At 39.5% G+C, this 25,352-nt stretch overlaps 1 protein-coding gene across 8 annotated transcripts in view; it reads left to right on the forward strand.

Annotated features, from left to right (window-relative positions):
* Positions 1-374: 374 nt before the first annotated feature.
* BRWD1 (bromodomain and WD repeat domain containing 1) overlaps positions 375-25,352 on the forward strand; it is a 113,268-nt gene continuing 88,290 nt past the window's right edge. For 6 of the 8 annotated variants that reach the window (XM_073360442.1, XM_073360460.1, XM_073360451.1 and 3 more), the window contains exons 1-12: positions 375-639; positions 803-861; positions 1,019-1,048; positions 1,219-1,278; positions 4,542-4,692; positions 7,459-7,557; positions 8,249-8,409; positions 10,210-10,431; positions 15,301-15,401; positions 18,727-18,797; positions 20,647-20,747; positions 23,449-23,489. In XM_073360442.1, the coding sequence (XP_073216543.1) occupies positions 573-639; positions 803-861; positions 1,019-1,048; positions 1,219-1,278; positions 4,542-4,692; positions 7,459-7,557; positions 8,249-8,409; positions 10,210-10,431; positions 15,301-15,401; positions 18,727-18,797; positions 20,647-20,747; positions 23,449-23,489 (1,163 nt within the window). In that variant the 5' untranslated portion in view covers positions 375-572. Of the gene's footprint in view, positions 640-802; positions 862-1,018; positions 1,049-1,218; positions 1,279-4,541; positions 4,693-7,458; positions 7,558-8,248; positions 8,410-10,209; positions 10,432-15,300; positions 15,402-18,707; positions 18,798-20,646; positions 20,748-23,448; positions 23,490-25,352 lie in introns of those variants that run through there. The other 2 variants (XM_073360494.1, XM_073360506.1) reach the window with 2 other exon arrangements.

A 25,352-nucleotide genomic window follows, 5' to 3' on the forward strand; every position in this document is an offset into this window, starting at 1 on the left:
GGCCCCGGCCCGCCATCACCAGCCCGCTTCGGCCTCCGCCGCGGCGCAGCAGCTGCCCGTGCAGCTCCCGCAGGACATCGCCGGGCGGCCGCACGCACATCCCCCACTGCGCCTGCGCCGCCAACGTGCAGACGTTCCTTCAGTGTCTCGTCACGGCCTTTCTTCTTACGTCCCCTTCCGCGGCCGGATCTCGCTTCCCCCTGCACCCATAGCAGCAGCAGCGACCTCCCCATTAGCTCCAGCACTGACAGGCCGCGGGCTGCTTTTTACCCCAGAAGGGTTCACAGAAGAATATAAACACTCCTCTCCAGCGCCGCCCCCTGTGTCCCCGGCGAGGGACTATTTTTTCACCCACCCCTCCCCGGCGGAGACGGCAGCCTCGTCACTGCGACGGGTCGCTCCGCGGCAATGGCGGCCGGGCCGTGGCTGAGTTAGAGCGAGGAGGGGGAGGCTCGCTCGCGGTGGGGGAGGCGCTGATAGGACTATGCCGAGCGGGGCCCTGCCCGCGCCAAACGCTGCCTGAGCCCGTGTCCTGCCTGGGCAGCGGTAGGAGCCGCTGGGCCGCCCCCGACATGGCCGAGCCCTCGGTCCCCTCCTCCTCCTCCGGCGGCGGCGGCTCCCTGCCGCTCATGGAATCAGGTAACAGCCCAGCGCGTGAGGGAGCCGGCCGGGCGCCGCCGGTTCCTGCTGCTCCCCGCCGCCATCTTCCCGGTCATGATTATGAATTACAGTCGCTGAGGGGCTCCCCCTTCCCCCCCTCCCCCGCCCCGCGTTCATCGCTCTCCCCCCGTCTCTCTTGCAGAGCTCTACTTCCTCGTCGCCCGCTTCCTGAGCACCGGGCCCTGCCGGAGAGCGGCGGAGGTGAGTCGAGCCCGGCAGCGCCGCGCGCCCCGCCGCCGCCAAGGGCTCCGCTGCCTGGCCCCGAGCCCTGTGCAGCTGCGGCGGCCGCTGAAGCAACGGCGAGGTTTGGTTCCCCCCTCCCTAACTCGTGTGCATCTGTTTCTTCCTTCCCCTGCAGGTGCTGGTGCAGGAGCTGGAGCAGCACCAGGTCTGTGTGTGTGACACTCTCTGTTGCCTTTCCCCCTCTCCTCGTGCCTTTTTCCTTTAAGTCATTCATCTCCTTTTTAAAAAAAAAAACCAACCCACGTTGTTTTGAATTTGCTCTCCCCTCACCCTTTCCCCTTTTAATCACTCATTTTTGTTTCTTTCTCAATTTAGTTGCTTCCTAAAAGGTTGGATTGGGAAGGAAATGAGCATTGTAGAAGTTATGAAGATTTGGTGAGATTTAAAAACAACGTTGAATTAGAATAATAATGTTAATGTTAGACCCGCCACTTAATAAAAAGAGCCTTTACGTTTATTTTTGTATTTCACTCTGGGTCTGGGAGGAGACAGAAGGGTGACTTTTAGAAGGGGTGTTTGACGTCTTTACCTTAAACTAACAAACAAAAACATAAGGGGCTAGGGCTGTTTTTAATTGGAGGATATTGTTATGTAGCACAGGCGGGGCTGGAGGTTGTGCCACTTGCCCTTGTTCCTGCCTACCTATGGGGAAGAGCCAATCTGTTAAGAGGTTTCATTTCTGTGTTTCACTAGGAGACTTGTTAAGCAGGTTTTGATTGGATGGTATTTATCTTCTATTTGGTTTCCTACATCTGCTGCTTTCAACAGATTAGAAAACAAAATCACTGGTGCAGAAATTGTGGATGGGGATTTGTAGTGGTGTCTTTCTGATTTACTGGCCATAGTGTGTTCTTAATAATCAAAATGTTCCAAAAGATGCCCTTTGGCTCAGGGCTGCACAACTTGTGCCAAATTAATTGCACTAACTGTATTTACATCTCTACTCTGAAATTGTTGTAACTGTTCCTGGTGTTCTGTGTTACTGTTTCTAAAATACTACATGATAATGTGTGGCTATGTGGATACAAACTAAAGGGAAGACAGCATCAATATAGGAAGTCTGTAGTTCAGTTTATATTACTTTTTAAAAAAGCTTGGAGTAGTTAGTTACAAGTGATATCAAATTCTGTTTTTTTCCTCATGTTTTTCCCTACTTTGACAAAGTAAAGTGGTATGTGACTGAAGGTACAGGGGAAAGAGTGATATTGACTACACACAATTAAAAAATGTGAAAAATATAGTTATAGGTTAAAAACAAAAAGGTAGCCACAAATGTAATTTTGGATTTGACAGTTCTCTTATTTGAGCAAATGTATATAGTACTGCTTTAAATCAGTACACTGGAGGACCAATCCTGCTCACTTTACTTGCATGAAGTCAACAGGATTACTTTCCAAGATCTGGCCTAAATTTAGGTAAGCACAGAAAGTTTTCTTGTAAAGGACGTATGTAGGCAATTCGATTCTTCTGCAAATGTGGTGCTGGCATATATATTCCTGTGCTGAGTCTCATTGACTTTGGGGCTTCATGCATCTGTCTGTGCATGTGACTTCATAGGATTGGAGCCTTTGTGTGTGTCCCCCTTCTCCCCTACAACAACAACAAAAATTCCTGTGTGTGCTGTTAATAGTTTAGGTTATCAAAATTTCTGCTTTTTGTCATATCTTTTTTACTTTGCCATTTATGCTGTTTAGATACTTTTAATTGTCTAAGTGTAAAAATAGGCTTATCAGTTTCACACTTCTGGTTTTGGGTTTCAGGAACAGCTGGCAAACATTTAAGGCCCAAAACCTGCAGTGTTGACCATTTGGGTGTATTCCATCTCACACCAAGTGCTCATTACAGAATCTGAGCCTGAGCTTAAATAGTATACTACTTGATCTACCAAATATTGTTTCGCAATCAGTGTTAGTAACATGATTACTGTATTATACATTCAGATACGTTTCAGTGTGCAGTAACACTGACTCTTTCACTGAATTCATTTGTCAGGTTTTCAAATACGAAGTAACGAATAAACTTTATTTCAGTGTCTTGAGTAATCACATTTTTTCTTCAGGCCAAAAAACAATATAAATATTATGGTTTTAGAATTGACACTACTTACAGCACTGGATTTTTTTAAAGCTAATTTAATTAATGTCACTAATTGTCACTAATAATAAATAGTAAAAATTCCATTTAGTTGTCTTGTTTACGTTCTGCTTACTACTTGTATTTATGTCAATTAAGTCACCTTAACATTAAGTGAGTTCCACTTTCAGATTCTTAGTGCTGCAGTATTTGGGCTTTAAACACTGCTGGGGATTTCTTAAAATTTCAGTGTAAACAATCATTTTTATTTTTTAAATTACAGAAAATTTTCTATTGGTCCTAAGTTTTATAATTTATTTATTTGAAAACTTAACTTTAAGGTAATTCGGGTGTAATTTAAGTTGAGTTTGCCCTTTTTAAATATACAGAAGTCGAGCCAGTGGTTTTGGTTCTCACAACTGCAACTCATCCTCCATGTACGTATGAAACGTATATGCAGATTAAGACAAATAATTGCCAAATGGGTGTACAGCAATAGTGTGTGGGGGTTTGATTTTTACTTTTCTGATTATGGGACAACTGAGCCTCAAGTTAAGGTTGACTTATTGATATTTTGATATTTTTATCTTATGGGAACACTAATTCATACTTATAAACAAAAATGTGGCCAATTTGTGGAGGCTGTGGGAACCCCAACTTTGACTCTTACTCAAGTAGGTTGTCAGTCATGAAGTTGTATACATGTTTTTTTGCAGCGAACTTTGAAAAAATGAAAATATGAGAAATGTGCGTGCATTTTTGGTTGCAAGATGTTGTGTTTGTGTACAGTTGGATTCTAAATTAACTATATCTGAGAATCCTTTGTGAGTGGGTAAATTACATGATCTTATTTCCCTAAGATGTCTGTGGAAGTTTTGCCATTGAGTCAGTGTGAGTAGGATTGTTTGCTGCATCTCATAGTTTCCTTGAAGAATCCAATGCTCTTTCCAAAGGAGCTAGGTAGATGACTTGAGCCTTAAGTGATGTCAGTGGACTACAACTTTCCAGTTTGTACAACTCTTATTCAGCATAGCCAATTATATTCATTTGTCTCGTGTTTGACCATAACCTAACTTTTTTGGACCTACAGTAGACAAAAAATGAGTCAAGGAGTCTTAATATTTTTGTGGAGTGTTGGTTAAATCAGACCCCAAAAGAAGTGAGCATGAGACATAATTACATCATGTAGAATTGAAACACGGAAATTTGTGTCCATCTGGAGCAAAGTGATGGTGTTGCTTATCTGAAAGCTTTACTCTTAACTGTAGTAAAATATCTTTTGTGGAAAATACTGAATATGAGAGGGTGCTCCAATCTGAGCCATTTGTGTGAAGTCTGTATTTTCCATAGTAAGATGCTGATGTATAGTATGTCTCTTTACAACAGCTTTCCCATTCCTGGGTAATTCACTACTGTAAAGATCAGAGTTCATATAGCTGATTCTGCTCTATGAATTATAGAATATAAATATTTAGGCACTTCTAAATGTTAATGTAAATACTGACATACATAGAATCATCTATTTTAGATATACCATATTTGTTTTAAACTTAAATTCTTATCAGGTCTTATCCAACAAACATGTGGCTCCAGATCATTTGTTGCAAATTTGCAAGCGTATTGGCCCTATACTGGATAAAGAGATTCCACCCAGCATTTCACGAGTGAATTCCTTACTTGGTGCAGGGAGGCAGTCATTGCTACGTACAGCAAAAGGTATTGTTTTATTTTTAATTATTTAAATTTTTGCAATACTGTGGGGGGTGAGGGGAAAGGGAAGCCTGTCCAGGGGTCTGAGTGCTATTGCCATGTATAAAAGCAAACAAAAGTAAACCCCGCAAATTTTCCAAGACTAGGAGGGGAAACTGAAACAACAGTGGCCAGTTAGGGCTTTACAGATCAAAAACAATGGACTGACTTCACCCAGAATCCAATAGAGAGCAAATGCAGAGATATCTCACCGTGTTCACCTAGTACTTTCCAAATACTTTGCCCAGTGCGTGGATAGGGGCACAGAAGAGGGCTTGCTTGCTTATGTTCAATCCAGATAAAGAGGAAAAGGTGTTGGTAGGATGAGGGGAAGCAACTGAAAGATAAGTCAGTGATTATATGTGTGCCTTTACTCTGGGTATATACCTGCTGGTTGTTATGAGCATTTGGCGTTTGGGTACTGTTGGATTCCCAGCTGCTCTGTGACATCAATGACCAGGACAGCTTTTTTCATTTGCACTTGACCACGAGTTGAGTTTCTTTGACCTGCACTTCGCTAATTTGATCCATGGTTTTGTTGTTGTATCAATTTAATCTTGGTGTGCTATGCATGGAGATAAATGTGAAACTTCACTTAAGCCAGCTTCTTCAGTTTCTGAGCAGATTAAGGTGTAGTTGCACCTCCAAAATTTCTAAAAATAGACATTTGGTGTTTATTGCTAGATTGTGAATGTAGGTGATTAATGTTTAATTTTTGAGCAATGGTTGCACAATTGCTTCTTTCATAGAAGCTGGCAACTTACTTTTCCTACAGAAAGGCATGACAATCTCTTTCAGAGAGGAGGGACATGTATCTGCCGTCCAGTGAAGGTAGCCAGTACTAATCAAGCTGTCTATGACTGAACAGAACCACTGATTGAAAATTTGTGGATGTTATGGAAGAGGCAAAGAAACCCTCTTCTCACAGTCATGACAAGATGTTTTAAAAAACGCAACCTTTTGATACGTGTCAGATTGGCACAAGACTGCTGTTACCAGTGCTCTACCTGTCTTTAATCCCACTTCAGTTGTTGATGGGTCATTCGTAAGCATGGTGACCTGCGAGAACAAGGTGGGGGAAGAGAATGCCTAAAAGCCACTTAATAGTTGAGGACAAAATATTATAAAATCCAACCCAAACCCTTCTTAGAGTAGTTTTTATTTGGAGTAATGTTCTCCCTTGGAGCCTTTTGGAAATGCTCTGGTTTTATGTGCCTTCGTGTACCATCAAGAGTTCTTGGCTTCAGCTGAGGTCCATTCCAGTCTCAGTTTGTGGAGATACCTCTCTGAGTATCTGCATCAGATCATGATGAGGCTTTTCAGTGTATCAAGGCACTCTGTACACGAATGCCAGTCCCTTTTTGACTCTGCTCGTGGCTCTCAAGGGGGATAACATGGAAGTGATCCATTTTTTGGAGTAGGAGAGCTCCTGCACTTTGTGTTTGACAGAAATGGCTCACTATAACGCCACCAATTTGCCGGACTGGTTTTGGCACGTGTCTTCCCATTCACATTTTAGTAATACGTGTGAAGTCAGGGGTCTCATTCCTGATCACGGCAGTTTGACAGTAATGCTAGGCTGGTGATTAAGTAATCAGTAAGACCTTCAGGTTTTTCCAGAATATTTGTGTGTGTGTATATGAAATTCTGTGGGGTCTGTATTTTTTAACTGAAAAAAACATTTTATGAGGTGGAACTATTTTAGTGGATGCCAGTGCATTTCCCAGTTACCTCTCTTCTGCACTTTACAAGCTGCACAGCGAATGACGCAGTGACTTTGCGTTTGTTGTGAATCAAACTTGCTGCCATTTCAGCACTCGACCTGTTAAAATAAAAAAACTTTTAATATTGGGGAAAGTCTCCTCTCTTCCTGTAGTCAAACAGCTGACCTGTTGGCACAAATTTAAAAATAAATAAATAAATAAAATCCACCTTTGGGCAGAAAACAATCCTATAAAATTTCAGCCTAAAAGGTGGTAATGTTGGAAGGATATAAAACGGGTAGAATGGAAATGCTTGTGCAACCCGATCTGTAGTACTAGCTACTTACATATAATATGTAAAAAAGTGTCTCTTATGGTGATATTAGATGGACAGAGTGCAGCTTTTTGAGCGGGAACTTCTAGTTTTAAATAAATCTAAGTGCTTCCATTGTTTTGGAAAAAGGGACCCAAAATACTTTTCAAGAATAACCTGGATATATGTGATCTTATTTTTATTATCTGTAAACTGCCATGAAGACGGTGCTAAAAATATATTGTGCAAGAAAACTTTATACATTGACTTCAAATAGCCAGAGTTTTCTTGCTTTATTTATCACAACATTAGTAATGCAAATAATAACTCAATTAGTAAATCATTTACTGGAGAATGTAGCATCTGCATTTTGTGCAGAAATGAGTAGGTTGGTACTTCACAAATAACTGAAGTCCTCTGAGCCTTTGGAGCAAGTGACTAAGTGTGTCATTATCAAACCTCCCTTGCCAGGACAGTATCGTAACCTGTCTTAAAACTAGGCTTTCAAACTGTTGTTGGAAAGTTTTAGGTTGTGAGGTTCTGAGCTTCTTCAGCTCTTATTAAACTTAATATTGCGGTACGAGGCCCTTTGGCAGGCTTGTTCATTACTATTTTTGCTAAACTTTATAATGGATTTTAGAACAGTAACGTTTGTGTTGCTTTTCTGAAATGTGCTCTTATGGGTAACTTTCTATGCAACTAATATTGATGTTAAAGATTGCAGGAATACTGTTTGGAAGGGCTCTGCTTTAGCTGCTCTTCGTAGAGGAAGACCTCCTGAAATTCCTGTGAACTATGGCCCTCCACCAAACCTTGGTACGTAGATGATAAAATCACTTCGAACTTTAGTGTGATATGTATTTCTTCACACTTATACTCCCGATGCTTCTCTTCATATAAATAGTGATGGAAATTGCATTTAAGAACCAGCTCTAGAAGTTTACCTTTAGAATTTTCATATTACTTCAGTGGGGCTTTGCATGATCACATGGGTCCACCCATGTAGAATTCATTGCAGGAGTAAGATGTTAAATTCTAAATGAAAGTCTTTCTGCTTTAAAAAACCTAGTGTACTAATAAGCAAATAGAGATACTTATGGGATCTGCAAGTCAGTGGTGTTTGGTTAAAAGGACTCTGTTTACCTAATTTATGAAAGTACATGGCAAAATACAAGATAGAAGATGCTGTCTGTTTCTGTAAAAAAAAAAAAAACTACTTTATTTGGGGCGAGGTTAAATTAAAAAAATGCCCCACTTGTTTGTAACATAAACCCACAAGCTCAGAATAAATTTTGGAGTTCTGTGCACAAGCTAGAGAGTCACTTTACTAAATCCAGTAATCTGTTGGTTATGGAAGCAAGACAGAGTGGCTATCTACAGGAGACCTGTTTTTTTTTTTTAATTATTATTATCTAGGCCCCCTAGAAATAATTTTTAAACATGGCTTTTCACATGATTTTTTTTTTTTTTGCTTGCATTCTTTAATCTATTTGTATTTCTGTTTTAGTGGAAGTAAATCGTGCAAAACAATTAACTGGGTATGCAACATATAGAACATCGTTTCCAGGAAGTATGTATCAGCACATAAGGATGCATAGGCGGATTCTTGGCCATCTCTCTGCAGTCTACTGTGTTGCATTTGATAGGACTGGACACAGAATATTTACTGTGAGTTTATGTTGTGAATGATGGGTCTTCTAGAACTATTTCTAATTGGATATCGGGAAAGTAGCTTTTAAATGCTCAGTATTTATACCTGGAATATTCAGACCTCAAAATTTAAAGTTTAGAAATAAAAGATAATTATCTCCTGCACTTCATTTGGGTGAACTGTTTGGCATGTGTATGGAGGGAGGCATTTTTGAACTCTGTTAGCTGTTATTCCTTATTAGGTACTGATATCTACATACATGCTTTTTTCTCTGATACATTTCTGTTTTGGGTGTTGCATGTTTGTGAATAGTGGAGAAGGCGGCTGGTTTTATGGGACAGAGCTTTTATTTAATAGCCATTATTTTGGGGATTTGGTAGTGGAGGGAAAATTAACAAAAAGTCCAATTATTTTGATGTCATTTCAAATGTCTTCTGCTTGTGTTTGATATCAGAAACTGCTGTTATCTATTTGGATGAAACTAGGTACTGTGAACTTCAGAGTAAGCCAAAATAACAAGGGATCGCTTTTGTGTCATCAAACAGGCTGAAACTAACTTTTTTCCACTTAGGGCTAGAGTAACAAAATAATTTAAGCAGCTAAAATGGAAGCTAGATACCTAAATCCAACATTTAGACACCACTGAGATCCTCAAAACCTCTGCTCAACTGATGTCTAAAATTCCTCAGTGTCTCTGAGTTCCCACCAGCAGTGTCCCTTAGATGCCTAGGTTTCTGCTAATGAGTATGCACACACTCATTGTGCCTCTCTCCTGTCTAAACCCCAGCAGGGTCTTCAGACTGGGTGTTGCCCCACTTGTGAGGCTTGATCCAGTTATTCTCAGAGCTTGCCAGAACACTCTGTCAGTGCTGGAAGGGAGTGGTGGGGCGGGGGGAGGAGAAGGAGGCAGCCTCTCTTATAATCTTATTCCAGTGCCTAGGGCACTCAATTGCATGTGGGAGTTCCTAGTTCATTTCTCTCCTATACCTGATGTGGCAAAGAAATTTGAACTTGGATTTCCTACCTCTCAGGTGAGTGCTGTAGCTCTTGGATTATACTTATTTTTTTTTCTTCTCTTTTTGGCTCAATGAATATTTAATTATTTATGCGCAATGGAATAGTCTCAACAGGAGAGATTGAGACCCACACCACAATACTCTATAGTCCAGTGGCTAGGGCTCTCACCTGAGAGGTGGGAAATCCAAGTTCAAGTCCCTACTCCGTGTTAGGCAGAGGGGGAAATTGAGTCTGAGTCTTCCACACACCCCAGGTGGGTGCTCTAACCACTGGGCTAAAAGTTGGAGGCTGCTTCCTCCTCCCTCCCTCTTTCCATGGCTGTTTCTTGAAAAAACCAGTTTAGGCACCTAACTCCAGGTGAAGGTTCATGGGTGAGAATCCCAAGTAGAAAGAGATACCTAATTCGATTAAAGGGGTGGGGCTTAGTTCACATCCTTCTCAGTATTTCCTATTGGCTAATTTAAGATGCTCTCCACTGTGTGCTCGTTTTTGTGGATTCCATTCTTGGGTGCATAATTCTCCCCTTGTTTTATATTAGCAGCCTAGGTGCCTAACTCAGGGCTGTGGATTCCAAGGGATGGCAAAGTGCCTATGTCTTTTTGTGACTCGAGCCACTATGCGATATGACTAAATTTAGGTTCCATAAATACCAATAGCATAAGCAGGGTTTAATAGAAAATCTTAATTTTCCATACTCAGAATGGAGTTCATCATCTTTAAAAACAAAACTGAAGCAGACCGTATCTTGAGTATTTTATAAACTTGAACTTATGCCAGGTTCTGTAACCGTTTTTTCTTAGGGTTCAGATGATTGCTTGGTGAAAATTTGGTCTACTCACAATGGCCGCTTGCTCGCCACACTACGAGGTCATTCAGCCGAGATTTCAGATATGGCTGTGAATTATGAAAACACTATGATTGCAGCTGGAAGCTGTGATAAAATGATCAGGGTATGGTGCCTGAGAACTTGCGCACCAGTTGCTGTGCTCCAGGGACACACGGGATCCATTACATCTTTACAGGTATATTTCTAATTAATGGGCATGTCTATCCTTTGTGTAGTAGCTTTGAGTTAACATCTAATAGCACATAAGCATTAAAACATACTAATAACGTAATGATGTTTAGTTTTATACCTTCAAAATCATTGTAAAAACCATTGACTGTTTTTTAGTGTAAAACAGAAAGCAACGTGTTTTATTTGATCTTGTGGTTTTATTTTGCTGTTAGTAAGAATTGTAGTATTGAATAAAAATCCAGTATCATCTTTTGACAAAGGTGTGTAAGCGAAAAGTATTGTCCAAATAGAAACAAACAGCAATACTGTAAAAGACAACATTCAGGAGTCAGATTTATTATGCTGTTCTCTTGCCTCGACCTGATTGATACACCCTACACTTCTAACTCACTAGAATTTTGGCTGATGATAGTGTTTTTTAAAAAAAATTCATGCAGTGCTTAAATACTGTGAAGGTCTTGACTTGAGGAAAGTACATATAAATATTATAGGTGTTCCAATAAATTGAAATGCAAGATGTTCAAAAAGCAAACAAAGAAGTTCAGACATTAAACAGGTTACAGAGTAGCAGCCGTGTTAGTCTGTATCTGCAAAAAGAACAGGAGTACTTGTGGCACCTTAGAGACAAGTCTTGTGAAGAGAGAAGCCAGTCAGCCCCATGTGGCTCTCAAATCACAGAATTCCATTTATAAAAAAAGCAAACTTGAAGGCACTAGGCTGGCTAAACCTGTAAACAAAATCTGAGATAAATTGCACAAAAAATCTATCCTCAAAACTTAGGTCAACAAAGCTACGGCATTCAGGGGTGTGGAAAAATCTACACCTGAGTACCGTAGCTGTGCCAACCTAATCCCTGGGGTAGACATAGCTAGGTCAACCAAAAAAAAGCTTTTACACTGACCCAGCTACTGCTGCTTTGAAAGTTGGAATTCTTTCAGTGACAGGAAAAACCCATTCCGTAACTGTAGTCTGTGTCTATGCTGCAGCGTTAGAGTGGCACAGTGTTACCAGATTTACCTGTTACTTTGGGGTATGCTCATTTATTAGAGTTTCTCTTCGGGGGGGGTGGGGGGGTTCTGTAATTCTATCAATGTACTGCTTGTGTCACTTGTGTTCTCATACAGAGCTCTACTTCTCTCTTCTGAAAGTTTCCTCCCAATGGAGCTATCCTGCAGGACCTAGGTTCCCCAGGGTGGGGTTCTTCCAGCCGTAGAATCAGATGAACGAGAACACACACGCACACATTAACACAGCGCATCTGAGAGGACCAGGTTAATCAGCACTCCCAAGCTAACTCCTTACATGTCCCTGGACTCAGTAGGCTGAGTCAAGTAGCATTTCCAAGCTGTCACCCTCATAGGCCCTTGGATTCAGCGGGCTGGGTCCAACAGCACCTCCAAGGTGTCACCCTCATATGCCCTGGGCACTGCACCGGAATAGAGTACGTCTGAGCAGCCTGGGCTGAGCAGCACTTTCAGTCTGCCACCCTTATATGCCCCTGGACTTAGCAGACTGGGTCGAGCAGCACTTGCAAGTTACCACCCTCATATGTCCAAGGTTCAGCACGTCCCTATTCCCACTTTCACATTACTTGATGAGCAAACCACACAGGATTTTTGGGCACTGCAGGGATCTTTATCTTAGGTATGAGGAGGGTTGCTGCAGAGCAAATCAGGAAGCCAAAAAAACACCCACGGGGCGGGGGAAAGAGAGAGAGAGAAGCAGCCAGCTTAACCATGAAAGTTATTTATTGCCAGGTAACTATAGGGGAGCCAAAAAAACAAAACAGTTTTATAATCAAATTTAAGTTAGATTTAATATTATAAGTCAGGTTTAGAAAACTATAACTGATCACACAAGTGAAGGTCAGAAGGCTATACCTAGAGAGAGAGAGTTGGGTTCTCATCACTCCATGAAGCTTGAATCGATCAGGATTTCTAGGTGGTGGTGGTAGCAGAGGGTCCGGAATGCTGGAGACCTGCAGAGCCCACAGCATGATCAGTTAGGAGAAGATTCAGTCCCCATGGATCTAATGCAGATTTTGGATCCAGGCATCAGAACACATGAGCATGTGTAGGGGTTTTTGTAGGGAAAGAACAGTGGTTCAGGGGAGAACACTAGATTTGTTTGTGGGTAAACTGATGGCTCAAGGAAGTATACCAAAGTTGTTTTGTTCAGGCTAGACAATAGGAGCTGATCATTCCTGGCAATGGGCGATGTTCCTTCCAGGGAGCCCACAGTGCAATTAGGCAGCTTCAATGTTTTGGATACCATTAAAGGATTTATTAGTACAATTGGTCTGATAACTACTGAGCTGGGTGTGTGCTGGTGTGGGTTCATTAACATCTGGAGCAGAGATCCCCATCATGCAGTGCTTTCCTGCTTTTCTGGTCCCATAGTTCAGTGTGGTTCTTGCCTGGAAATCTTGGTTCTCCATTCTGTATGCTAATGGAGATGCATCCCTGTCCCATCTTTGATGCAAATGAGGCTAGGGGAGTTTCCTTAATCCTGTCACCCTTGTCCAGAGGAGTTTAGTTGTCTTCCCCCACTGCCTTTTCATTGCTTTTTGTAAGTCTTTCTTCTGATCTGCTTTGGTTCAAGCAAAGGCTGGGTGGAGGGGGAAGGTCTTCTGTGAGTCAGACAGGCTGGGTACTGCACTCTGGTTCCCCAAGAATACAGAGCTGATAGGTAACAATAGCTTCAGTTTTATGGCTGTGCTGCTGTAATGCCTCTAATGTAGACATGACCAGGGATGTGTTTGTGTCATGAGTCAAGAAAGCTAAAGAGAAATTAATTCAGTAATAGCAGTTATACTAGTCATAGGATGCACTAAGATTATCTAACCTATAGGAGGACAAGTACCTGACTCTCTCAATTGGTGGCCAAAGTCTAGGGAAATTCTGCTGCCCATGTGATAAGAGCCTGGATTTAATGTCTCTGTTATGTTAATACCCTCTGACAGTGAAAATTAGTTACTACTTTTGTATTTTGAGACAAATAACTCCTAACCAGTAAAAATTTTACAGCAAATTGAAGTTCTGATAGGTTGGAGGGGGAGCGGCAGTAGAGTGGTAGGTAAATGTGGCAAGTTATTTTAAACTTTGTGGCTTTGACATGACTGAATTTTCTTTCAAACTGTATGTTTGGTATTGACATTTACTAAGGTCAGAATTTTCAAAATTATAGGTGCCTAAAGTTAAGAATAGTTTTGATTCTTTTTTAATAAAAGGACAATATTAGGATAAAATTTACATATTTCATTTAAAAGAAAATATATTAATACTGAAGGATACAAAACAAAAATAAAACTCCTATACGCACGAAAACATGCTACCTTAACTGTTCTATGTCAACATAAATTATTAAAATCAATACTTTAAAATATCTAATCTACTCTTGTCACTTACATTGTTTCCATTCTCTCAGTTTAGAGTAAAAATAGACTAATCAGTTTCACATCCCACTTGTATGTTAGGATGTTCGGAATATTCCTTTCAAAGAACTATTTCTCAGGTTTAATATTAATTTATTTTAAACTTACTTTATATTTCAGAATTAAATTGATTTGATAATGTGTGAAGAAAAACACCCTAAGCTTGAGAAACAGCAATCCACAGTTTCTGACTTTACCTTAAAACATGCAACCATAGGACTCTTATTTTGGGAACAAACCATGCACAAGTGTGTTCTGTATGTTCTGTTGTGCGTAGTAGGTAATCCACTGTCTAGTTTCAATATATAATGTACTTTAATGTGAGTGCTGTGTGTTAATCATTGTCTTCCAAACTTTGCATATTTTAGGACCTTGTAATTCCACTTTTAACAAATCATACAGCAGGTTATTTATTAGAAACTGTATACAATTTGCCACCAGTGCAAGCTGGTTTGGGAGAGAGAAGTGGAAGGCTGGCATCTTTACCACCCCCTTGTCTTACAGAAATCAGTAGAAGATGAGCTCTCTTTCACCCAATTCTGTTTCCCTACAGCACTCTGGAGTTGAGGTTCCTTTTCATTCCTGCACAGTTTGTGGTGCTTGTAAGCATGGCTTTGTCTCAGCACCCATTATCCCTGACTTTTAAAATGCAGAATGCGAGTAGGCTGGTGGACTTGTTGAGTATTTGTACCTGAGACAGTTGTGTTGAATTTTCTTGTTGGCTGTAGCTAAGCTTTGTAATTTTAATGCTACTTTTACAAAATTACAAAAGGTTTTTGGTGTTGGGAAGAGTTAAAAAAAGTTAACCACTATGTATGTTGCTTTTCACATCTCCTGTGTAGCTATTTTTAAATAGGTAGCCACCTGTGTAGCTTTGAATCAGAATCCTTAAAGAAAAACATCAGTATGTGAACTTACATGTACAGAGCAAGTACCTGTAAATGGTTAAACAATGCTAGTTTGTGTGACCTGGTTAAAACAGAATTTATAACAAGTACCTACTGAGTGCAGATTTCCTCCACTGTCTTTAGAATTCTGTGTTTGCTACCTAGAATGATTCACTGACAAATTTTCAGTGAACTGCGACAGTCAATTGAGTTTTTTTTAAAAGGAGTAAAACATCTCCTGCACTTGCCTCTTTTTTTCTTTTTAAATATAGTCATGGCTGGAATACACAAGATAAACCCAACTTAAAAAGGGAATTTAAGACGCAAACCTTTGATTTCAGGACCTATAACTTTGTTTGTGTCAACAGTTGAATTTCAACTGTTCCCATAATTCATTAGAATCTAGAATAATTTAAAAAAATTATATGAATTTGTAAAAAGTTAACTTATTTCCTTACTTATAAAATAATTTCAAACAGGTAACATTGTCATTAAAAAGAAAAAGTTGGCAAGTTTTTATTTTAACATTTCCTGTGTATGGCTTTAATTTTAGTTTAGTCCAATGGTCAAAGGCTCCATGCGCTACATGGTATCTACTGGTGCAGATGGAACAGTTTGCTTTTGGCAATGGGATGCAGATTCCATGAAATTCAGGTATGTAAGTGGGTTGCTGTTGAGCTCTTCAAATGTCGTCTCTCCTTTCTTGATTACAAGATGGCAGTTATTTTGGGGGGTGTAAATTGACTTGTTACGTATAAATAATCTTTTGATGTTTATACACAGAAAGCTTAATATCCCACACAACAGCCTACAGAATATTTTAAGTGCCATTACACACTGCATTCATTACAAAATTGTGATTGATTCATTGTCCGGAGGAACAAACAAACCAATTCACTAGCTTCTTACGACATCAGAAATGCTGTGGGAAAAGTAAAATTGAGAATCTTAGTATATTAGACCCATATCGTAAAGGTATTTTTGCTGTCTTTGAGTTTGACAGTCCTGTTGTTCTGGGACCCATTACTTTTGTTCATTTCATGAAACTTGTGTGTAAAAATGTATTTAAAAGATGCTGCTGTCATTCAATTCATAACTGCCACAATTTACTGTTTTGATATGCAATTTTTTTACTAAATTAGTAATTAGGCTATTCCTAGTACTAAGCAGGAATCCATGATCAGAATATATTTAATATTTTTCCATGGAAGTGTTCATAATATCTAATACAGAATACTCAAATTTGTTGAACTGTTCCAGTATGTCTAATGTGGAAACTTCCAATACTTGAGCAAAAAAGTCTGTAATTCAGATTGTGAAAAGAAATCACTTATGCCTGTGCCAGTGAAAGCAGTGTAGTTGCAAAGGTGTTACTAAGGCATAATTTGGCCCAAAGAGCTTTTTAATGATACATGACACAGAAAAGTCCCAGGTTCACTCTCTGTTCCCAGTTTGTTTATAGGGCTAGTAGTTAAAAAATAAGTTTAAAAAATATATACAAGTAATATTTACTTCTATAGTGCATTTCAACTGTAGATCTCAAAGCACTTTACATTTAATATTATTGTGTCCAAAATCCCCAATGAGGATTTGGCCCCCATTGTGCTGGGTGATGTACAAACATAAGACACAATTCTTGCCTTATGAGGGGGTTTTGTAAACAAAATACATGTGTTCTGGAAGTCATTAAGGTATTTAGCATGGAAACCTATAATGCCATTTTTACAGTTAATTTTTGGAGTAGAACAGCCTTTCAGTTGTAGGATTTTTTCTTAGTTGACAAAGTTGGGTATATAATGGACTTTTTAAAATCTTACCTTTTCATCTCTCCCAGATCCATGTTTATCAGTATCTGTTCCATGAGTGATTGCAACACATGCTTAGCTGGTGACATTGCATCATCACAGAGCATGAAACCAAGCTTTTTACTCAACAGTTGCATATCTTTACAAAACTTTGATTTTTAAATCTGTTTTATACCTCATAAAATTACATGAAGCTGCAGAATCCTGAGACATACCTTACCCTTGTAGGCCAAGCTCCACACTTGGTACAATGTCACCAGCATAGCACTTACTGGATATGTCATGGAGTGTGTAAATCAGATTTGCAAAGGAGAGAGAACCCAAACTGTGGGGTTTCCATATTACCTCTGCTATTTTAGGCTGTGTATTCATAAATTTATGAATATATTTAAAAAAAATAGGACTGTCAAGCGATTAATCTGATTAATCGTGCAATTAAACAACAATAGAATACCATTTAAGTATTTTTGGATATTCTGCATTTTCAAATATATTGATTTAAATTACAATACAGAATACAAAGAGTACAGTGCTCACTATATTTTTTATTACAAGTATTTGCATTATATAAAAACAAGAGAAATAGTAGTTTTCAATTCACCTAGTACAAGTACTGCAGTGCAATCTCTTTATCATGAAAGTTGAACTACAAATGTAGAATTATGTACAAAAAAACCTGCATTCAAAAATAAAACAATGTAAAACTTTAGAGCCTGCAAGTCCTCAGTCCTATTTCTCGTTCAGCCAATCGCTCAGACAAACAAGTTTGTTTACATTGGCAGAAAATAATGCTGCCCGCTTCTTTTTTACAATGTCACCTGAAAGTGAGAACAGGTGTTCTCATGGCACTGTTATAGCAGGCGTCGCAAGATATTTATGTGCCAGATGCACTAAAGATTCATACGTTCCTTCATGCTTCAACCACCATTCATGGGGACATGTGTCCATGCTGATGACGGGTTCTGCTCGATAAAAATCCAAAGCAGTGCAGACTGACGCATGTTCATTTTCATTATCTGAGTCAGATGCCTCTAGCAGAAGGTTGATTTACTTTTTTGGTAGTTCGGATTCTGTAGTTTCTGCAGTGGAGTGTTGCTCTTCAGAGACTTCTGAAAGCGTGCTCCACACGTCGTCCTTCTCGGATTTTGGACGGCACTTCAGATTCTTAAATCTTGGGTCAAGTGCTGTAGCTGTCCTTAAAAATCTTACATTGGTACCTTCTTTGCGTTTTCTCAGATGTGCCATGAAAATGTTCTTAAAATGAACAACATGTGCTGGGTCATCATCCGAGACTGCTATAACATGAAATATATGGCAGAATGCAGGTAAAATAGAACAGGGGATGTACAATTCTCCTGCAAGGAATTCAGTCACAAATTTAATTAGCGCATTATTTTTTTACCGAGCGTAATCAGCATGGAAGCATGTCCTTTGGAATGGTGGCTGAAGCATGAAGGGGCCTACAAATTTTTAGCATATCTGACATGTAAATTCCTTGCAATGCCGGGTACAAAAGTGCTATGCAAATGCCTGTTCTCACTTTCTGGTGACATAAATAAGAAGTGGGCAGCATTATCTTCCCATAAATGTAAACAAACTTGTTTCTCTTAGCGATTGGCTGAATAAGTAGTAGGACTGAGTGGACTTGTAGGCTCTGAAGTTTTACATTGTTTTGTTTGAGTGCAGTTATGTAACAAAAAAAAATCTACATTTGTAAGTTGCACTTTCACATCAAAGAGATTGCACTACAGTACTAGTATGAGATTAATTGAAAAATACTGTTATTTTTACAGTGCAAATATTTGTAATAAACAGTATACACTTTGATTTCAGTTTCAACACAGAATACTATATGAAAATGTAGAAAAACATCCAAAATACTTCATAAATTTCAGTTGGTGTGCTATTGTTTAATAGTGCGATTAACGGATTAATTGTGATTAATTTTTTTGTTAATCGCATGAGATCAACAGCCCTAAAAAAAAAAAAAAAAAAATCAAACCGTTTACTGTAATTCCAACTTCTCACAAAGAAAACATACACACTTTAGCTCCTCAACATTGGTGATTGTGCATGTGTTTGTGGCAATGTGAACTCAGATTTTGAAAGATTGTGTTAACCTTTAATCTTTACGTTGCATGTCCTGATTTTTCAGCAACTTTTTTCTTTTAAAGTAATCGGCCAGTGAAGTTTACAGAGAAATCCAGGCCTGGAGTTCAGATGCTTTGTTCTTCTTTTAGCATTGGTAAGTTGTATGCATGTTGATATTGGTTTTTCCACTAATGTACAGACACATTCTGTCAATTTCAACTGTCCTACATTTGTAATAAGTCTTATAATTCCTCTCCTTACACTCCAGAATTGGATGTAAGGATCCATATAACTTTATCCTGTTCTTCCTACAAAGCCTTGTTCTATAGAATCATAGAAATGTAGGGGCTAGAATGGACCTAGAGGTTATCTAGTCCAGCCCCCTGCCCCGAGGCATGCCTAGACCATCCCTGACAGGTGTTTGTCCAACCTGTTTTTAAAAACCTCCAGTGTGCAATCCCTGTCAACCTCCTGCAGAAGCCTCTTCCAATGCTTAACAAATCTTATAGTTAGGTTTTCCATAATATCTGAATCTACACCCCTGACTCCTTCAGACTTGCTCCCAGATCCCTGCAGTCATTGCTGATCTGATTGGGGTCATACCTGGCAGTATCATAAGTGTCTATGTGGATGAGCAGCATGGGGTAGTCGTCAGAGACAGATGAACCTCGCAAACTTTCCATAACACCTAGGATGCAGGCTCCGGGCAGGTAGGGCATCTTCCGGGACAGCCGATCAGGCCAGCAGATGGGTAACGTTCAGCATCTGGGAAAGAATGGACAAAGATTTTCTTAACAAAGAACTTGTTGCAAGGTCCAGTTGTAAGCTACTTTGCCATCTCCTGTGCTGAGCACATCAGCTACTTCTGGAGCATTCTTCCTAGTTGAGCAACAAGAGTGTAGTGTAAATACAATGTTGGGCTCTTACATAACATTATAGAAGATGTCTGATACGCCCTGTCGATACCTCCAATCTAGAGAACTACATGATCTCTTGCATTTTCAGTGGGGGTGTGTGTGTATATATATATATATATGTGTGTGTGTGTGTGCTCTGTGCGTTCAGTAATGCTCTGAAGATCTATCACAAAAACAGTAGGTTGGCTGAAGGTATTGTGACAGATCTGCTGCTGCCTTTCTGGCTTGTGATTGGAGGGTGATAGCTCATCGGGGCTGGGGAAGGCTCTGTAGCCCTTAAGAGGACCGTTGGAGACCTGGGGGGACAGCGCTGAAGGTAGCTGTTCCAGATGGTGGCTGAGCTGGGGTTTCTGGAGTTGGATTCATCTGTGTTAAGAGAAACAAGATACATGTACATAATGTAAATAAAATACACAGTGTGAGGTCCTATCAGTTTTTCTCCAGTAACCAAAACTGACCAGCTATAAGGCCCTGAAATTGACCAGCATACTTATAAGGGTCAACAGTATATTTAAAATGTGTAATGTGAATTTATTGGCTTTGCATGCACTTTGCACATGGCTTAATGTCTTGTATGTTTTGACTATGCTTCCTTCAGTTCCCAGTGATTGGATGAATTCTTTATAAATAAAAGCAGGAGAATGAAAAATGTGTCTGGATTTTTTTCACTCTTTTACTGTTTCCCTGCTATAAAATCTCTCCGCTTGACCCTTAATTTCGTTTACAATATGTGGATATTTCCAGTGAAAAATTGCCGGTGTAACACACTCTTTTGAAGTATGGAGAAGTCTTTCTGCTCTAAAAACAGTATATAATTTTAACTGCAACCTTGTTTTAGAAAGTTCTCATTATTATTGTTTCCTTTAATCTTTCATACTAAAATGTAGTGATTTTACTTTTTTATTATTTATGGCTAAAAAGGATTTTTTAAAAAAATGAATTTTCACTCCACCTTTGTATAGTGGTGGGAAAACAGCAAGAAATTTGACATTTGTCAGAATTTTAATCTATCATGTTCTACCTGATATTGTAACAAATTAAAATTCTTATCTGTGTCAGCTTTTTAATTACTGTTTGAATTTTCAGGTGGTACATTTCTAGCAACAGGCAGTACAGATCATGTTATCAGGATGTATTTTTTTGGCTCTGAAACACCTGAAAAAATAGCTGAACTGGAAAGCCATGCTGTAAGTAAGATTGTTAAATCTACAAGTCACCTATTTAAAATACTTGAAGAACTGTGTTGGGGCTTCTAGCAGCATTCTAGATATGGCTTTAAAAGTTTTCTGGATTAGATTTTCCAGTATGCAAAATTTTAAGTGACGGTAACTTGAAACACTTTATATGGGTTAAATGAATTGAGGGAACATATCACAATGATGTTCTTTTAAGTATGTTTTATTTTAGGTATGTTTCATACGCTAAGGCCTCCTTATACAGTTCTGCAGGTGTGAAGTAAGGTAAATGTTTGTTCTTGTTTTAAGGCTCTTTTACACTTCTACAGCAGTATAAATGCAATTTATTACTGCACCACAAATGAAAGTACGCACTTCTGTCTTGCATGTTTAACAGTAGAACCCTTTTTAAACATGCAAGACAGAAGTGTGTACTTTCATTTGTGATGCGTTAATAAATATAGGTTATACATGTTAAAATGATTATATTTATCACCTATGGATTTAATCTTGCAATACTGTATGCTATAATTTGAAATTCAGTGACTGTTTTAGATCAGAAATACAGTTTATGGCTATTTTCAATAAATATTTCTTCTTACAACATAAGTTCTAGGATCACTAAAGGCCACTTGAGTTGCATTAGTTTGACTCTTTGTATTTGACAGGACTGCTCCCAACATTGCTTTCCCTAATGGCTTATGTAACCGACTGAGTATCTTCAGTGATGGTGCCCAATTTTCTCTTCAATTGCTCTTACTGTTAATAACTTAATGGCTAGCCTAAGTATTTTCTAACATGTTCCATGCTTAAAAAAAAAAAAAAAAAAAATCCTTCCTTTATAGATGTTCTCTGGGGCCTGATTCACATTTATACTGCTCTGGAAGTGTAAAGGAGCCTTAAAGCAAGAATAAATTACATTTACCCTTACTTCACACTTGCAGAACTGTAAAAGGAGGCCTTAGTGTGAGAGAATTTGACCCTTTGTGTTTATAGACATTGTGATCTTGGGTCCTCTCCAATACCATAAAAACTTAGCTTCTCTCCTTTGGTTCTTGTAACTGTTATTACTGCCTTATTTGGTAACTTGATTTAGTGTTCCTCCCCTGTTTATTGCTCATCTCCTGTAGGAACCAGATATCTACCTTCTATTATGGGTGCAGAAGCATTAGAGGAATGTAGACCAGCAAGCATGCTGACTTAAAAAAAAATCCGTAGAGAGAATGAGTGGGGGTGGAGGGGCAGGTAACTCCTAATTCCATAGGACCACAGTTTTATCAGTATGAATTGGGGATGGTTACATTACTTGTGTGCCAATAAACCTTAATACATGAAGGTGTGGTATATAATGTGTACCACATGCTTAATAAAATAGCGTTTGAGTTTTTAAATTTTTTATGTATCATTTGCCTGTGAAGTAAGGCACCTTTAGCACCATGAGTCCAGCTGTACAGGACTCTGATAGTTTTGTATCTCTTAAATATGTTTAAAACACCTCCTACATGTCAGTTTTAGAGGCAGTTACCTTGGTAATTTTCAGGGTCAGAAACAAGAATTGTCTTGTTAGGAAGTGGTGTATTCACTTAAAGTGTAAAAATCATATTTCCAGAGCTCATAAGTTTAAATATGCTAAAAAGAAACTTATCAGTTGTGCAGGATGGGGTAGTGCATGTCGTGGGCCATGGGCGGGTGTGGTTTGTGGAGAGGATTCTATATTTAGGCCAAGGAGAAAAGAACACTCTTCTGGCAGGTTATTTTTTTTTAAATGACTGAAGTTGTTTAGAAGTTTTAAATGTTAGAATGGGTGTCAGTTGTGATGCACTAGTGGTCAGAGTGTAAGAAAGGCTGTCAAAGATGTATGAGAATTACATTTTATCTGTAACTATGTGGTCTAAATGTGGTGATTAAATTTTTTTCCCAAGCGTTATTGATGGCTTTTTAAATACTTACTGTCTTTCTTATATCCCTGTTTCAGTTGCTTTCTTTCCAAATAATACTTTAACTTCCTCATTTTAATTATATGTTTTGGGAGGTGATAAGAGTTGGAGTGTTGATCATTACCTTTAGAGAAGACTTCCAAAACTCGCAAATTTTCTGGTGTGGGTACATCATCTCCTTGCCCATTCATTTTATCTTGATGAATATGAATAGCTAACTATTGTGTGTGTTTGGAGTGGGGGGAAACTTGCTTACTCTGCGCAAATACAATTTTGCTGTAGAAACCAGTTCCTCTAGATTCTAACTTGCTTAGGACAGTGAAAGTCCAAATTCAAATTTAAGTGCCTAGTTACTAATGGAAAGCTACTTATTGATGGGTCTGCAAAGTTTCACAAATTCATTCCAAGTATGTTAGCAAGATGAGTTTAAAAAGTGGACCATTCTTTTAAAAGTTGCAATTTAAATTTAGGGTCAGAATCTTAGCAAATTCTACTAAGATCATTGTATAGGGATCTGCTGACCTTTCAATTATATGTACCAGTTAGTATCAAAAATATTCTGTACTGTGAAACTTTAATCAAAATTGTTCTGAAATGGGAGAGTTTTCTGCAGTGTTGCAAAAGAGATCACATTCTCTGGGACTTGGCTAATACTTTTTTCTGATCCTGTATGTTAACGTCTTTTGTAAAGAAGGCTATGTACATTTTTCTAAAAGAAATTAAGTTCCTGATTAAAAATTAACTTCTAACCTCTCTTAAAAACTTTTCTTTTGCAGGACAAAGTGGACAGCCTTCAGTTTTCGAACAGAGGTGATAGGTATGTTGCAAGACTCAAAATGTAAATATGTCCTTTAAATGTTTTGGCATTAAATACCTACTGTTGCACTCATATGGAGTGCTCAGCTAAGAAAATCTGATACAGCTATAATTTGAAGGATGGTCTACGTTTCTCTAGAGTGCAGTGTTCACTTTAGTTTCAGCTCTGTGCTTTTGTTCCCTGTGAATATTTTAACATACCTTCAATTTGGATAAGCTGATTTTTTTTTAACTATATAGGAAAGTGTTGTCATATTTCTAATAAGAATTAAGGGTGGGCTTTTCAAAGCACTAAACGCTGGCCTAACTCTGCTTCTTCCATTTAAGGCAATGGTAAAATTCATGTGGTCTTAAATGGGAGCAGAGTTAACTGATGCTGAGCAGTTTTAAAAACCACACCCTTAAAATTTACAAGGCAACAGTGCATATATTTAAGCAAAGGACCCTGTCTGGATTGTCCAGGTTGATCTATCCTTCTAGTCACATTTAAGATTTCTCTAAAGCTGCTTTTTTTTCCCCCCGTTTTTTGTGCGGTTTTTATGGTGTTTTGTTTTAACTGGCTTTCTGGTAGCTTGTTGGAGAGAGATCTTGAATATTGGGTGTGATGTAACAGGAGAAGGGAAAACACCTTTGATTTGCTAGCTTCTGCTACTGGGGGTCCTCACAGTAGATGGCTCATCCTTTGACACTGCCAAGATCCCCTCTCACTCTCCCCCCACCCTTGCTACACACACTTTCTGGTACCCGCTTCTCTTCCCACAGCTAGAAATGTGCTGTGCATCCTGCTAGTGTCAGTTACATCACAGGGCACCTTCTCTTCCCCTCATCTGAGCCATCAGTTTCCCAATGCATAATCCAGCCTTGCAGGGCATACTCTCCATTTAGCCTGCTTATCAGTTCCAGTGTTACCCTTTTTGTCACCCTTTTTCCATGTCGGATGCGAGGAACGCTACACCTCTGCATCATATCCACTAAGAGCCCCCTACTTGGATCTAAGGCTTCAGGGAAAGGAAGTAGTAGGAAGAAACTATTTAATGTTATCATAATGCCCATAGGGCCGTCAAAGTGTTTGGACCCCCTTGTACTTTGTGCTGTACAGAGACAAAGATAGATTCAGTTTCTCTTTGAGTGCTTGTTCATGTCCACTCCACTCCAGTCAGGTGTGTGTGTGCACACATGCATGATGGCCAGAAGATTTTTCCCCTAGCAGCATCCACTGGGTCGGCCTGAGTACACCCTGGAGTCACGCCTTCATGGCGCTTAATATAGAGCCCTGTCACCCCTTCAGTTCCTTCTTACCGCCAGTGACAGTTGGCTGGAACTTAACTCTTGCTTAGCAAGCACGTTCTCTACTCATTGTATATAGTTACCTTAGTCTTAGAGTTCTTAGCATAGAGTTGTTGGGGGTTCCCCCCCATCCTGCCTCCCCAGAGCAGTGGCATGCTGCGATCCCTGGGGTTTAAAAACTGTGTGGCGTGCGCAAAGCACATGCCAAAGAGCAATCCACACTCCTCATGTTTACAGTGCCTAGGGGAGGGACACCAAAAGGATAGCTGTAAGATCTGCCATGTAAGATCACCCTAGAACTCTTAAAGAAAGGAAACAGCAGCTGAAGGTGATCCTAGTGGAGGCAGCCTATGCCCTCACTCCGACCTGGGCTCAGGGGACCTGGCCTCTAACGCTTAGTCTTTGACGTGGAGCTCCCCCGCACCGTTGTCAGGCTCAGTGCCAAGAAAGGACTCCTCTCGAGATGCTTGGCACCGCCATGGCACCTCGCGAGGCCCAGCTGACAGCAAGTACCGATCCCACTCGCTGGTGCCTCAGAAGAAAAAGAAACTGGACAGCCGCTCTCCTATGGCCAAAC

Source organism: Lepidochelys kempii, chromosome 1 (assembly GCF_965140265.1).
Source record: "Lepidochelys kempii isolate rLepKem1 chromosome 1, rLepKem1.hap2, whole genome shotgun sequence".
In the NCBI taxonomy this organism is placed as follows: Eukaryota; Metazoa; Chordata; order Testudines; family Cheloniidae; genus Lepidochelys; species Lepidochelys kempii.